This window comes from Bos taurus, chromosome X (assembly GCF_002263795.3).
Source record: "Bos taurus isolate L1 Dominette 01449 registration number 42190680 breed Hereford chromosome X, ARS-UCD2.0, whole genome shotgun sequence".
NCBI lineage: Eukaryota > Metazoa > Chordata > Mammalia > Artiodactyla > Bovidae > Bos > Bos taurus.
The window spans coordinates 79863764-79879595 of NC_037357.1; the positions used below are offsets into that span (position 1 = coordinate 79863764).

The 15832-nt window shown below is 36.8% G+C and overlaps 1 protein-coding gene and 1 non-coding gene across 3 annotated transcripts in view; one reads left to right on the plus strand and one right to left on the minus strand.

The window, feature by feature from the left end:
• Positions 1-15832, plus strand: part of TEX11 (testis expressed 11) — a 203971-nt gene that overhangs the window by 136078 nt on the left and 52061 nt on the right. For both annotated transcript variants that reach the window (XM_002700044.5, XM_024988612.1), the window contains exons 20-24: positions 2684-2740; positions 5271-5311; positions 6974-7060; positions 8424-8494; positions 10814-10930. In XM_002700044.5, coding sequence (XP_002700090.2) covers positions 2684-2740; positions 5271-5311; positions 6974-7060; positions 8424-8494; positions 10814-10930 — 373 coding nt within the window. The remainder of the gene's footprint in view (positions 1-2683; positions 2741-5270; positions 5312-6973; positions 7061-8423; positions 8495-10813; positions 10931-15832) is intronic.
• LOC112445260 (small nucleolar RNA SNORA11) lies at positions 10202-10332 on the minus strand. The gene has a single exon (XR_003033626.1). It is a non-coding gene; the product is annotated as a small nucleolar RNA SNORA11 (small nucleolar RNA).

The window sequence follows — 15832 nt, forward strand, 5'->3', positions numbered from 1 at the left end:
CTCTATACATGTTACTCTTGGTCTATAAATTTTGCCGTAATAGTACTGATGGCTTCAGGCTGAAACAATGCCTACAATACCAAGTGGGGTTTTTTTCCCCAGCTTTATTGAGATATAACTGACAAATGGTGGTATTTTGTAAGTTTAAGGTATGTAACTTGGTGATTTAATACACATTCATATTATGAAATGGTTAGCACAAGAAGATTACATCCATCACCTCACAAAATACTACACTGTATGTGGTGAGAACATTTTAAGATTTACTCTCTTAGCAACCTTCATGTATATAATACAGTGTGGTTAACTACAGTCACCATGCTGTACATTAGATCTCTGGGCTGTATTCAATTTGTAACTGGAAGTTTATACCCTTTGACCAGCATCTCTCCATTTTGTCCACCCACAGGCCCTAACAAACATCATTCTACTCTGTTTCTGTGTGTTTGGATTTCTTCCTTTTTTTGTTATTTCTTGCTTGCTTGCTTTTTTTTTTTTTAGAGATTCCACATATAAGGGAGATAATCCAGTACTTGTCTTTCTTTGTCTGACTTACTTCACTTAGTATGATGCCTTCAAGGTCTGTCCATGTTGTCACAAAAGACAGGACTTTTCTTTTATCTAGTTAAATAATATTCCTGTGTGTGTGTGTGCAAGTACACATACTACATTTTTTTATTCCTCCATTGATGGACACTTAAGGCTGTCTCCATGTCTTAGCTATTGCAAATAATGCTATAGTGAACATGGGGGTGCAGATATTTCTTCAAGACACTGATTTCCTTTCTTTCAGATACATAACCCAAAGTTGGGTTGGTGAATTGTATAGCAGTTTTATTTTTAATTTCTGAGGAACCTCCATGCTCTTTTTCCACAGTGGCATTCCCGTCAACAATGCACAAGGGTTTCCTTTTTTCTATAAAAAAACTTATCTCTTTTTTTTGGATAATAGCCATTCTAACAGGTGTGAGGTGATATTTCACTGTGGTTTTGACTTGCATTTCCCTGATGATTATAATGTTGAGCATCTTTTCATGTACCTGTTGGCCATTTGGATGTCTTCTTTGGAAAAATATCTCTACAGGGCTTCTTCCCATGTTAAAATAAGATTGTATTTTGCAGTTGAGCTGTAGGAGTTCCTTATATATTTTAGATATTAACCACTTATCATATATATTATTTGAAGATATTTTCTTCCATTCTATTAGTTGCCTTTTCATTTTTTTGATAGTTTCCTTTGCCATGCACAATATTTTTACTGTGATTTAGCCCCACTTACTCATTTTAATTCATTTTTGCTTTTGTTGCTTGTGCTTTGGGTATCATATCCAAAAAGTCATTATCAAGGAATTTTTCCCTGTGTTTTCTTCCAGGAGTTTTATGCTTCTACGTTTTTTTGTTTTTTGTTGGTTTTTTTTTCTTTTTTAAAAATTTATTTGTTTTTTAATTGGTTTTAAGTCTTGTATTTAAGTCTTTAATCCATTTTGATCTATGTCTTCTGTGTAGTGAGAGATAAAGGTCCAGTTTCATTCTTTTGTGTGTGGATATCAATTTTCTCAGTACCACTTATTGACAAAGATTTTATTTCCTCTATTAAGTATTCATGTCTCCCTTGTCAAATATTGGTTGATGATATATAGGTGAGTTTATTTCTGGGCTCTCTATTCTATTCCATTGGTCTATGTGACTATTCTTATGCCAGTACCATGCTGTTTTAATAACTATAGCTTTGTAGTATAGTTTGAAAACAAATGTGATGGCTCTAACTTTCTTCTTCTTTTTCAAGCTTGCTTTGGTTGTTCAGGGTCTTTTGTGGTTCCATACGAATTTCAGGATTTTTTTCTTTTATTTCTGTGAAAAATGCTATTGGAAATTTGGTAAGAATGCTTAAAGTAAAAAAACAAACAAAAAAAAGAACATATCAGTTAAACCTGATCTTTTCTTTATCTCTTTCTATGAAGGAAAATGATTTATCAAAAGGGAACTTTTACATACAATAATCAGGCAGAGGAGGCTGAGGTAATGGTAGAGAATATGCCAGTGGAAAAACTGGAAACCAGAAGGGTTCTGTAGTGATTATCCTGTTGGCCAACTGTACTTGAGTCCACTCTTCTGAAGGGAAATGGAATCACAGATATAATAATATCAGAAGGAGTCTTGAGATACTTGCATATGTTTAGTCAGATAAATATCTAAAATCATCCAGGATGATTGATAGTGTTTTTTATTTTTAAAGATTTTTAAGGTTTGAAACTTAACAAAATACCTTATTTTGTCCATTTGTCATCATGCTGCCAGATCCCTTCAAAAAGTACTCATCCTAGTTTATATGGAACCCAAAGGCCAGTTCCAGGTTCCTTTATAGAAAGAAAAATATAAAAGACTTGTACATTATGCCTAATGTTCCAACAGGTGATTTGGGGCAATGATATAAACTGTGGAACTATTTAAGAATATCTAATAAGCAGTGCTTTTGTTTTAAAATTATTTTACTAAATTACTCTTCCAAAATTACTAAGTTGGTATGTTTTCATTGCAACCATTAAGACATACAAAGACTTACAAATAAAATAATTAATCTCCTTTTCCTCTCTCTTTTCTTACTTCCACCCCCTGGGGTAATCAAGATTACTAACTTGATTTCTTTCTAAGCATCATTTTTTTTTATTACTTTATCATACAGGTGTTTGTTTCGTCTTTGTCTTCCAAGAATTTCTCAAATGCCAGAATCTGAAAACAAGTAAGTTATAATTCAACAGAAATGATGTATTCACCATTAGAAAAAAAATAGAAAAACTTCCACTAGAAATGTAATATTGAGAAATATATAGTATAATGGGTAAGGGCAGTATAGACTCTGGGGCTAGTCTTCCTGGATTTATATTTTGGCTCTGCCACTTATTAGATATGTAGCCTGGGCCTCTGTTTGCTCATCTGTAGAATGGGTGTAATAATAGTACCTACCCTATGAGGTTACTGTGATGACTTGATGAATAAATAAGTGTAAAACACTTAGAATATTGCCAGACCCTTACCATGCCCTCAGTAACATTAGCTATGATTTCATTATGATATTGCATCTGTTTTTCCCATTTATTTATTTATGGCTGTGCTGGGTCCTCGTTGCTACATGCAGGCTTTCTCCAGTTGCAGTGAGCGGGGGCTACTCTCTAATTGTGGTGCGAGGGCTTCTCATTGCGGTGGCTTCTCTTGTTGTAGAGTACAGACTCTATATTATAAGCTTCAGTAGTTGTGTCTCATGGGCTCTAGAGCACAGGCTCAGTAGTTGTGGCACGTGGGTCTAGTTGCTCCTGTGGCATGTGGAATCTCACCAGACCAAGGATCAAACTTATGTCCCCTGCTTTGGCAGGCAGATTCTTAACCATGGACCATCAGGGAAGTCTGTTTTTCCCTTTCTTAACAGGAGACTTACATATAGATGTATCTCTTACTTTCCCACAGAAACATAAATAACCTGATTTTTGTTGATTCCGATTTTCTATCACCTCAGCTGGGAGTATTCAGATATCTTTCTGCTCACAGTTTCTGTGGCATATGATATCAAGAACTTAACAATTTGTGGAAGAATTAGGTCAGCCATTTTTCATTCACAAAATTCATTTACTCCTAATAATTTAAAAGAAAACTATTCAAGATCTTGAGTAGGGATGACTTTCAGAGAAATATCACTCATCTCTATTGTCTCTGCTTGAACAAAAAGTCTATAATAGTGTACCACTACTTCATTTTTGCTTTGTATGTTTGTACCTGGAGGTATAGTATTTTTTCAGCTAAATTCATTGGGAACCGTCTATAACTGAGGTAATATTATATTGATGACATAACTTTTTTTATAATACAAATTCTACCCATACATGTATGGTTAAGTTTTGCCTCTTCTTTACAGGTTCTATGAATCCATTTGAAGGGCACTTAAACTTAAAAAAAAAAAGTATTGAGATAATTGGAATTTGAATAATGATCAAATATTTGATGATATTAAGAAATTATTGGAACTTCCCTGGTGGTACTTGGCTAAGACTCCACACTTCTAATGCAGGGGTCCTGGTTTGATCACTGGTCAGGAAACTAAATCCTACATGCCACATCTAAAAGATCCCACATGCTACAACTAAGACCCAGCACAGCCAAATAAATAATTTAAAAATTTTTTTAAAAGTATTATCTTTAAAGCATATAATGGTAATATAGTTATGATTTTTAAAGAATCCTTTTATCTTATAGACACACCCTAAAATATTTATGGATGAAATTATGTGATGTCTGGAATTTGCTTCAAAATAATATAGCTAGGTGGAAGTATCACTGAAATAAGATTGATGATGAATTAATAATTATTGAAGCTAAGCCATGGATACCTGGGGGTTCATTCATCTGTTAACACATGTAAACTTCTTTGAAATTTTCAACAATGAAAAGTTAAAGAATAAAATAGGAAACTCAGAGACTAAACCTTGATAGCTAATAGAACATAAAAGCTTCTTGAAGGCTAAAAAGGGCTATTTATATTGATCTTTGTATCTCTGAAACCTAGGACAGTATCAGATACGTAATAGTCACTCAATTTGTTTAAATGACTAAATATCAGTTCTTTATAAGAAGATCTTATATTGGACTTAAAGGGTGCTTCATACTCCATGTAATTGCAATGCAGTCAAATCCCACTCATTAAAACTAATTTGAAGATAGGGAAAAAGAAAGGCATCTTGTTTGAATTAAGGACAAACTTAAATTACGGAATATTTTTAAAATATGCCTTTATTGTTTTCATGTAAATACAGTAATAAAGAACATCCAAAAAAATAAAGAACATCTACTAGCCCACGAATGGTTCAACCAGAGCAGCTACACTTCTGTCTCTTCTTGTATATTAGAGTTTTATAAAATTTTATCTGAAACACAGGTTCTGGTTTCCCCTCTTCAAAAAAAAAAAGTTGAAAATCACAGAGATCAGTACCTGCTCTCAAATTCTACGACCCTGTAATATAAAACTTTATCAGTCATTGAAATCCTTTGCTTAGGTGTAGAGGGGGAAGAGAGAAAAAAATACGAGGACATTGGGGCTGAGGAACAGTATCCTATAATGGGGAAAAACAGTGTAAAATGATAGATTTGCACCTTGAGCAACAAACTTCACAATTTTGCATTTTCTTTGAGAAGCTCTCAGGTACAAATAGAGTCTCTTTTTGATACTTTTCTGAAGTAAAGCTTTGGAACAGCAGGAAAATACTCTTTTCTTTACTTTTTAGAAGGCAAGAAATGGATAGAATTTTGGCTTACTTCAATACAGGTAAATATCTCCTTGATTATTTTCACTCATTCATCTTGCCTCTATCCTCTATCAATATATAAATTCTCCAAGTATATTGAGCACACTGCCTCAGGCTTCATGTTTGAGTTAAGCTTCATGTTTTTACTAACATTTGTCACAGCAGTATATCTAGTTTCTTTATTCACAAGCAGAGAAAAGTTTGCTGTCACTAGCATTCATCTCCAAATGTGATTTCAGCTCTGTTTTTATTACAGTTTTTAAAAAGACATTTCTGTTTTTTCCTTCCTCCCTCCCTACCTGCCTTCCATCTCTGTTTCCACTTGATTCTAACCTAGAAAATGAACAAGTAAAAAAGGATCAAAACAAAAACACTCTGAACCCCACTAATTTTCATGATCTCTGCATCAAATTCAGATTGCTTACTCTGTTATTTTGAGGCTGTCCATCGATCTATCTGGACTTCCCTGGTGGCTCAGACGGTAAAGCGTCTGTCTACATTGCGGTAGACCCGGGTTCAATCCCTGGGTCAGGAAGATCCCCTGGAGAAGGAAATGGCAATCCACTCCAGGACTATTGCCTGGAAAATCCCATGGACAGAGGAGCCTGGTAGGCTATAGTCCACAGGGTCACAAAGAGTCGGACACGACTGAGCGACTTCACTATAGTCACTATCCATCTATCCAAGTCTATGTCACCTCCTCTGTATACCAATAATTCCTGCCTGCCCACTTCATTCAGCTAACTTCCTAGCTCCATTGAATTTCTTTTTCCAACTCCATGCTTTCTTTCTTGGTGTTGCTTTTGCCTAATAGGTCTTCTGATTTCTACTGCCCATGCCTGGTGGCTCAGTGGTAAAGAATCTGCCTGCAGTGCAGGAGATGTGGGTTCAATCCCTGGGTCAGGAATATGCCTCAGAGAAGGAAATGGCAACCCACTCCAGTATTCTTGGCTAGGAAATCCCATGGACAGAGGAGCCTGGTGGGCTACGGTCCATGGGGTCACAAAAGAGTTGGGTATGACTTAGCGACTAAATAACAACAATGTACCAATTTCCTTAAGTCTAAAATACACCAAAAACTCCATATCCTAGGAATTCTATCCCATTTATTGCAGTAGTTCACTTCTACACCTCAAATATCTGTCAACAGGTTGTTAAATGTAACAAAGCAGTTTAGAAACCACAGCTTTTCAAAAGAGGAATGTTTACTGTTGGCATTCTTCTCTCTCAGAAGGGCACAAGAGTATGTAATAAATGTTTTCTGATGATCACAACAGATTTTGGTTCTGTACTTTGCTTGCTTAGGAGTTCAGTAAATAAATATTATGCTAACCTATCAGTATCTTTCCAATCCTCAATCTCCATTTCAGTATTTTAAATGATTATTTCTATTTTTTTCCTTACACATAAATCATATCTTTCTACCTCAGGTAGTGAATGATTGCTCTAATTAAAAATCTCTCCAAAGATGTGTTTGTTCTCCAGAGTTTGAATTAACAGTTTATAAGAGCTTGGTAATGCTTTTTGTCATTTTAATTATTTTGGTATGCACTCATGCACACACACTGAAAAAGGACTTTCTAAATCCAGGCTCATGTCTGACTGTTTTTAAAGCAGGATTAACAACTTTGTTAGAGTATAAAGTAAAAGACCTCAATATCAGATTTTCTTGTTTGATGCAGCACTCCTGAACCTTACTCAGTTATTTGAAGGAGAAACCTGGACTTTAGCCTCTAAGATTAACGAAGCTCATTGGTTTCGAAAAACAGGTAAAAGGAAATTGTGTGGCTAAGCGAAACATTGTGGGGTGATAGAATCAGACAGATTAAAATTCTAGCTCTTAAATTTATAGCTATGGGTAAAAGGATAACTTGCTTAATCTCAGTTTTACTGTTTAATCTCAGTTTTACTATAAAAAATGGGGAACCTGGGACATACCATGCACTCACTGTTAGTTTTCTTCATTTTCTATTGAAATGAATCTAAGAATAAAATAATGAATTAGAACTGCAGGTCTCCAAGGTTATGTTCCTAAACTTGTTCTAGAATGCCCAATTTATCTCTAAATGTGAATCCTGAAAAATAAACTATATGCAACAATATGAATGAATCACAACAAAATGAATGTTGAGCAAAAGAAGCCAGATGTTATGTATATACTGCATGGATCCATTTATATATAGTAAGAAACAAAAAGCCAGCAAACTAATTTACAGTCTTAGAACTCAGGATAGTGGTTACCCTTGAAGGGAGTAGTACTTGAAGAGGGTAGGTGGGATTGCTTCTGGGTTTCTGGTAATGATAAAGATCTTTGATCTGGATTGGTTACATGGATATTATATACTTTATGAAAATTCATCACGTTATACGGTTATGAGTTATGCAATTTACTTTATGCAGATTCTATTTATAAAATTTACACTCCAGTGATAAGTAAGCAAGAGCAATTAAGCATCAGTGTTATAAGGTTAACTGGTTCTTCATGAACCTTTTTCTGCTTTATGGGGTTTACTGGGTCTCTAGGAGAAAAGGGAATAAATACAACAATCTGGTTTCTGGGAAACTTATGTGTATAATGGAAAATAGAAAACATTTAAATTACAGAAAGATTTAATGACTTTGATGTTTTAGAAGTTCAAAAAGTTATTTCTCAATACTTGTTTCACTGAATTTTAATTTTGATTTTTCAAGATAAAGATCATGCTGAATGTTGCCTAATGGGGATGTCCACAGCTCTATGAAAGATGTGAATCTTTCCATCAGTTTTCCTGAACGTTGAGTCTAATATACCTGATCTTTGCTTAATTTTAACTTTCTTTCAATGTGATACTCATTTTTTAGATGGATTCGTGTCAACTAAGAATTTATTGTATATCCCTGATTTTAAAAAAAATTCAACACTATTGCCATTAGTCATTGTCCTAGAATTAAAGATTGGAAGTAATAGAAGTCTCTAAGTTTACCTGGAAAAAATTTCTCTAAAAACCTAAAGTTAGCTTTTTTTAACCCTTGAGAAACCCCACATTAGTATGTTAATATTAAGGATGTGGAGATTATAAATCTGTGGAGATTATAATGGTACAGAATAAACAGTGAATTTTCATAATTATGTTATTTTATGTTAATGTTCAGCTTGGAACTTGGCCGTGCAGTGTGAGAAAGATCCACTGTCAATGAGAGAATTTTTTGTACTTTCTTACAAGGTAAGTCTCTTCTAACAGGTATCTCATGTATGAACCACAACAAGGATATGACCCTATGGCTATAGTCAAGGACTAAGTATAGAGTGAGATTGGCTTTTAATCTAGGAACTCTTAATATACGTTTAAGCAGGAATGACCTAAGGAGAATTTGCTCCCTAGAGGATATAATATGAGAACATGAGGTAGATCTCCCCATACCACAGTATCACAAACAACCATCCTGGAGTGTAAAGTTCTACCATAAGAGACTTACTCTTTTATCTTTGAAGGAATTTCAGTCTCTCAAAGTCCTATATAAAAATCTAACTATTTTTAGAAGGAAATACTCTAAGAAGTTGTAAATTACCAAAACATTAGGAACGGTTCTGGATATAAGTCTGTAGGAATATAGAATAGGTATTTGGGGACAACAGGAGGTTAAAAGGATGCTAAGAAGTTTAGATCTGCTTTATAACTTTTCTGAGAGCAAGCTCTATGTATAAGGATTTGAGTTTGTTTTGCAATTATAAGCACTTAAAAATAGTCATTAGCCTGCAAGGTAGAGGTTAAATGACAGGCAAAGGAACAAGCATTGATGAGAGGATGAAAGGGGAGGTGGTAAAGAATATCCCTCATACACATTCAGGAGTATGAAATCTGTTATGTTGACATAGATCAAATGTTTTAGAACTGGAAAAGACTATATAGGTAATCTAGCACAACTCCTTCACCTTATATATGAGTTACCTGAGATGTCGAGATTGAGTATCTTGAAATGCTATTTAGTTAAGTGATGGTGATGATTATGATCACTAAATATTTGGGGAGCATAAGAAATAATGTTTGAAAATTTAAGTATAATTGCCATTTAATGAGGTAAATCAGTTTTAGTTTTGACATTTATGATAGCACTAGTAGAATTCCATGTTAGAATCCTAAGTAGCCTAGAATTTTATTGTAGTACAATGCTGGGAGGTTATTTTTTGAGGTTAATTTGTGCTTTTATTTGCCAGCATAACTTGGCTAGAGTGGCCTACAAACTTTGTTAATCTTGTGTGTAATATGTATACACACATGAAAGGGAAACAAAAGTTTTGCCAAAAATGTCTACCCTGAGTGTTAATTCTTTTTTTTTTTTTTTTTTTTGACTTTTTAGACCAGTTTTAGGTTTACAACAAAATTGACAGGTACAGAAATTTCCCATATATCCCCTTCCCACACATGCATAGCCATTATTAACTAAGTGGTACCTTTTTTAAAAAAACCAAGAACGAAATGCATTGACACATCATAATTACCAAAGTCCACAGTTCACCATAGGGTTTGCTTTAATAAGTGAGAGTAGTGTTGCATATTCTGTGGGTTTAGACAAAAGTACAATGACATATATCCATCATTATAATGTGATACACAGTATTTCACTGCTCATAAAACTTCTGTACCCTGTGTATTCATCTCCCCTCTCCCCCCAAACTCCTGGCAACTGTTGATCTTTTTATGGTCTCCATAGTTTTATGTTTTCCAGAATGGCATGCTGTTGCAATCTATTTTTTCTTTTTCTTTCCTTGGAAAGAGAGGTTCAAAGCCTTTATAAGACCACCCATGGCCCACTCATGTGTGTACCTCACCAGCTCTAGGTGGCAAACTTCTCTATTAAATACTGTAGGTTTTCTTCCAGTATTGAGCCCTACTGGTCCTACCAGCAACCATGTGGAGCTACAGAGAGACATGTGTTTGGGTATTTGTTCATAGAAAGGCCACAAGTTTTGTGCCCCTTGTCACAATGAACCCAGATTCCTGTTGGGTGTGTTATAAACAGAGGACTCATTTCTTCAGGCCCCCTACTCTAAGCACACCCCATGGGAGTTTTTTTCTAAAGCTAGAGTACAAGGTTTAATGATGAAGTTATCCTAATGCCTGTCAAGATTTGACATTGTCTCTTTCAGCCATGAACAATATAGGTACTAATTTCAGCTCTATTCAATGCAAAGGGAAAATCTATTTGCCAGGGGAAAAATCACTTAGAAATTACAACATAAGCCAAGAAGTAAATCACTAGATAAAGATACAGGGCCAAATGACAGTACTTGTCACTGGGAAAGAGGAAAATTCTGAAGAAATGAAGCTTTTTAATCTCTCAAAAAGTGCTAAAAAATAGAAAGTAATATAACATTAAAACCATAAATCAGTGTTATAGCCGATATCATCGTTAAGGTGAGATGTGGTTTTCCAGCTGAATTTTGTCATTCAGACAGGATGTTGCTGATTTTCATTCTGATTGTTTGTGTTCACCTGGCAGAATTCTCCCTATTCATTGATGTTCTGGTTATTTCTTATCAGATGTCCCTGTTTTGTCCTTCTGATCAAGTAATTCTGATTGCACAGAAAACATGTCTACTCATGGCAGCTGCAGTTGATCTACAGCAAGGGAGAAGAGCTTCAACAGCTTTTGAACAGGTAACGTGCAACCTTCAAAGAAAATGCAAGCATTCAGTGTACTGTTTGGTATGTTTGCCTTCCTTCATGCAATTCTTTTTGATTCTCTTTTTAGAATTTTTTCCTCCATTCTGGCGATATCTTGATTTCAAAGATTTGTAATTCCTTTCTAAGGAAAGGTAATATTTGGCTTAGCCTCTTCTTTTAAAATGCCCCTTGCCACGGACCGCTCTTTGTGAATCTGCTTTTAAATATTCTTTATCTTCATCATCTCCCTGTGATCACAAGTGGTCCATAGGTTGTTCTACTTCTGTTTCCTTTCACACATTCTCTAAGGAAACACATTTACTTCCACAGCATTTTTTTTCCCATTTGGCTGTGTTGGGTCTTAGCTGCAACATACAGGATCTTTCGTTGAGGTGCATGGACTCTCTAGGTGTGGCATGCACTTCAGTAGTTGTGGCACACGGACTTAGTCGCTCTTCAGCATTTGGGAACTCAGTTCCCCAAGGAGGGATCAAACCACACCCCCTGCATTGCAGGGCAAATTCTTAACCACTGGACCACCAGGGAAGTTCCACTTCCACAGTTTTGTTAGCCATCTGGAATTATTTAGCTGACTTGTTTATTGTCACAGACTGGTTCCAAATTGGGAAAGGAGTACATCAAGCTGTATATTGTCACCCTGATATTTCATTTATATACAGAGTACATCATGCGAAATGCTAGGCTGGATGAAGCACAAGCTAGAATCAAGATTGCCGGGAGAGGTATCAGTAACCTCAGCTGCCTGCAGTGAGGGAGATCTGGGTTCGATCCCTGCGTTGGGAAGATCCCCTGGAGAAGGAAATGTCAACCCACTCCAGTACTCTTGCCTGGAAAATTCCATGGGCAGAGGAGCCTGGTAGGCGGTCCATGGGATTGCAAAGAGTCCCACACGACTGAGGCAACTTAACTTCAGATACACAGATGACATCACCCTTATGGCAGAAAGTGAAGAACTAAACAGCCTCTTGATGAAAGTGAAAAAAGAGAGTGAAAAAGTTGGCTTAAAACTCAACATTCAAAAAACTAAGATCATGGCATCCAGTCCCATCACTTCATGACAGGTAGATAGGGAAACAATGGAAACAGTGACAGACTTTATTTTCTTGGGCTCCAAAATCACTGCAGATGGTGACTGCGGTCATGAAATTAAAAGACGCTTGCTCCTTGGAAGAAAAGCTATGATCAACCTAGATAGCATTTTAAAAAGCAGAGACATTACTTTGCCAACAAAGGTCCATCTAGTCCAAGCTATGGATTTTCCAGTAGTCATGTATGGATGTGAGAGTTGGACTGTAAAGAAAGCTGAGCACCAAAGAATTGATGCTTTTGAACTGTGGTGTTGGAGAAAACTCTTTTGAGAGTCCCTTGGAGAGCAAGGGGATCCCACCAGTCAATCCTACAGGAAATCAGTGCTGAATATCCGTTGGAAGGACTGATGCTGAAGCTGAAACTCTAACCCTGATGCTGAGAAAGATTGAAAGCAGGAGAAGAGGACGACAGAGGATGAGATGGTTGGATGGCATCACCAACTCGGTGGACATGGGTTTGGGCAAGCTCAGGGAGTTGGTGATGGACAGGGAAGCTTGGCATGCTGCAGTCCATGGGGTCACAAAGAGTCGGACATGACTAACTGAACTGAACTATTTATTGTCACTCAATTGCATTTGCTTTCTTTGACCCACATTCTTGAATATTTTATCATTCAGTTCAGTTCAGTCACTCTTTGTGACCCCATGGACTGCAGCATGCCAGGGTTCCCAGCAAGCAGGGTGACAATATACAGCCTTGACGTACTCCTTTTCCTATTTGGAAGCAGTCTGTTGTTCCATGTCCAGTTCTAACTGTTGTTTCCTGACCTGCATACAGGTTTCTCAAGAGGCAGGTCAGGTGGTCTGGTATTCCCATCTCTTTCAGAATTTTCCACAGCTTATTGTGATGCACATTAACTCAGTTTTAACAACAAGAAAACAAAATACCTACTTTTGCCTGAATCCCACTCTCAGCTTAAACTTTACACCTTTTAAGGAGATAGCAACATCAGTATCTCACTCTCCCGTATACCAGAGTATTCACTCATTTGTCTTTAGTTCTTTCCTTCCTTCTTTCAAGTTAGGAAATTTGTCACCAAATTGGACTTCTAGCATGTTTGTATGATTTTAACTTCTGGATCTCTCTGGTTTTTTTCTCTTACCTAGCCAAAGAAAACTTCCTAATTTTCCATACTTGCCAGCTTCTTTTCTTTCCAATTGGTCCAAAATCCTTCTTGCTGCTTAATTCTGTTCCTTCTGTTAATATGTTCTTTTATATGATTCTTCACATCTGAAACAAGCTATCAATACATCTCTGTCAACATATTTTCTTTCCTTTCTTTTCCATTGTTGAGTTCAACTCAAAAAAACATGTGAGTACCAAGTACTCTGCTAGTTACTAGAGATAAAGGATATAAAGCCCTTGTTCTGAGTAGTAAAGGGACCTCTTTTTAGAAACTTTTCCATAGTAAAAGAAGATGAAAAAAAATCTACAAGCCTCAGAGCAAAACCAAAACAACCGTTTTGGCTTCTTTATAAGTAAGGGTGTTGTCAAACTGAAATTCATTCCAAACAAACTGAAATGTCAGGGTTTGGAGCAGAGAAAGGCTTATTACAAGGCCATGCAAGAAGAATGAGTGGCTCGTGCTCAGAAGACCTGAACTCCCCAGTGGGTTTCAGGGAAGTTTTTTGAGGCAACATTTGGGGAAGTGGCACTGCAGAGTATGTAGCTCTTCTCTGATTGGCTGGTGGTGAGGTAATAGAATGGTCATCATCTCAGTCTGATACTAGCCTTCTGGTTCCAACCAGTCTGGGGTCCACATGCTTGTCCTCAGCCTAAGGTTATCATCCTCCACCTAGATAGAGGCCTTAATTCCTGTAGAAGAACTAATCTTGTTCCACTGTAGACAGAGTACATACTTTGTCTGACTTCAAGTTATTTTAAATGTATTTGAAGTTTGTGTTGTGGTCTAACATATGGTCTGTCCTGGATAAAGTGCCATGTGTGCTTGAGAAAGAATCTAATTTGTTCTTGGGTTGATGAAATGGTCTGTGTATATCTTTTAGGTATAAAAATAAACTATACATAGTTTTACACAGTATTTTAAAATAAGAAAAGAAATATATTATCAGTGCACTTTGTTTTTTCATTTGTATTCAAATTGCTATTGGTGTCACATGCTCTCAGCCTGAAGAACTTCTCTTAGCATTTTTGTAAATGGTTCTGCTAGCAAAAAGATGCAACTTTTTTTAATCTGGGAATTTCTTTATTTTTCTTTCAGTTCTGAGAGAGAATTTTGCTGGGTATTAGATTCTTGGTTGCCTGTTTTCTTTCATCACATTGAATATATTATCCCACTGCCTTTTTAATCAATATTCTACATTTCCTGACATTGTCATCTTGCCTTCCTTTTTTAAGTGTGGTTTCCTTTAATTGTTTTAACATATTTGAAACAGCTGCTTTGAAACCTGTGTCTGCTAATTTCCAATATTGGACCTTTCAAAAGTCAGTTCCTGTTGCCTACTTTATTCCTGTGTATGGGTCATACTTTCTTGTTTCTTTGCATATTTTATAATTCTTTGTTGAAAACTGAACATTTTGCATAATATTTTGGAACATCTTTGGGTACTGATTCCCCCTCTCTGGGACTTGTTAATATGTGCTTGTTTGTTTGATTAGTGACTTGTCTGGGCTAGTTCAGTGCAGTCTTATTTCTGCAGCTGTATAATAGTATAGAGCATCTAATGTTATTCCTCAGAGATCGCAGTCTTTGCCTTTGTAGTCACCATGACCCCTCCTCTGGAAAGGAATGAAAGTAGTTTTAGCAGGGTTATTTTTGAGTATCGCTTTCCATGATCACCCTGTTAAGCTTCTGCTGCTGCTGCTGCTGCTGCTAAGTTGCTTCAGTCGTGTCTGACTCTGTGCGACCCCATAGACAGCAGCCCACCAGGCTCCCCTGTCCCTGGGATTCTCAAGGCAAGAACAATGGAGTGGGTTGCCATTTCCTTCTCCAGTGCATGAAAGTGAAGAGTGAAAGTGAAGTGGCTCAGTTGTGCCTGACTCTTAGCGACCCCATGGACTGCAGCCTACCAGGCTCCTGCGTCCATGGGATTTTCCAGGCAAGAGTACTAGAGTGGGGTGCCACTGCCTTCTCCGTTAAGCTTCTGAGTGGTCTTCTGTTGGTATCATACACAGGTGTAAGGCTTGATGAATTACTAGGTGACTGGTGTGTGTGTGTGTGTGTGTGTGCGCACGCACGCACATGTACGTGCATGTGTGCATGCGCACATGTACGTGCATGTGTGCATGCACGCATGCACGTTTGAAAATACTCTGGTATAAATTGCTCCACAGTCTGATCCAATTAATGTAAGGCCCCTTTGAAGGGGTAAGTAATCTTAGCTTTCTCTTCCCCTTAGTTCTCTCTGTAAACTTGTATTCTACTGTTTGGCTTGTCATTATCACTGAGTTACCAGCTTCCTCTTAACTGCCCACACCAAAATCTTCACTTTTTTTTTTTATAGTGTCTTTAGACTTGAACTTCCCCAAGCTCTATTTCAATAAATGTCAGTCAGTCTCTTTAGGGTGACTGCAGAGCTCACTCTTCTGATGACCTTCCTCTCCTCCTGAGCAGAAACTCTATACACTGCTTTGGAGCTAGAGGCAGGGACCATGACCCATTTGTATCAGAATGACAATACAGCTCTGTAAATCAGGATCTAGCAAAAGTCATAGTCCCTAACATTCTTAACTTGCCTCTATGAGCATGGAAACTCTCTTATAAGGAAGCTGAGGTGAGGGCCATTGTGACCCAGTATTTTCAACTGCAGTGCTTGGAGGGACTGG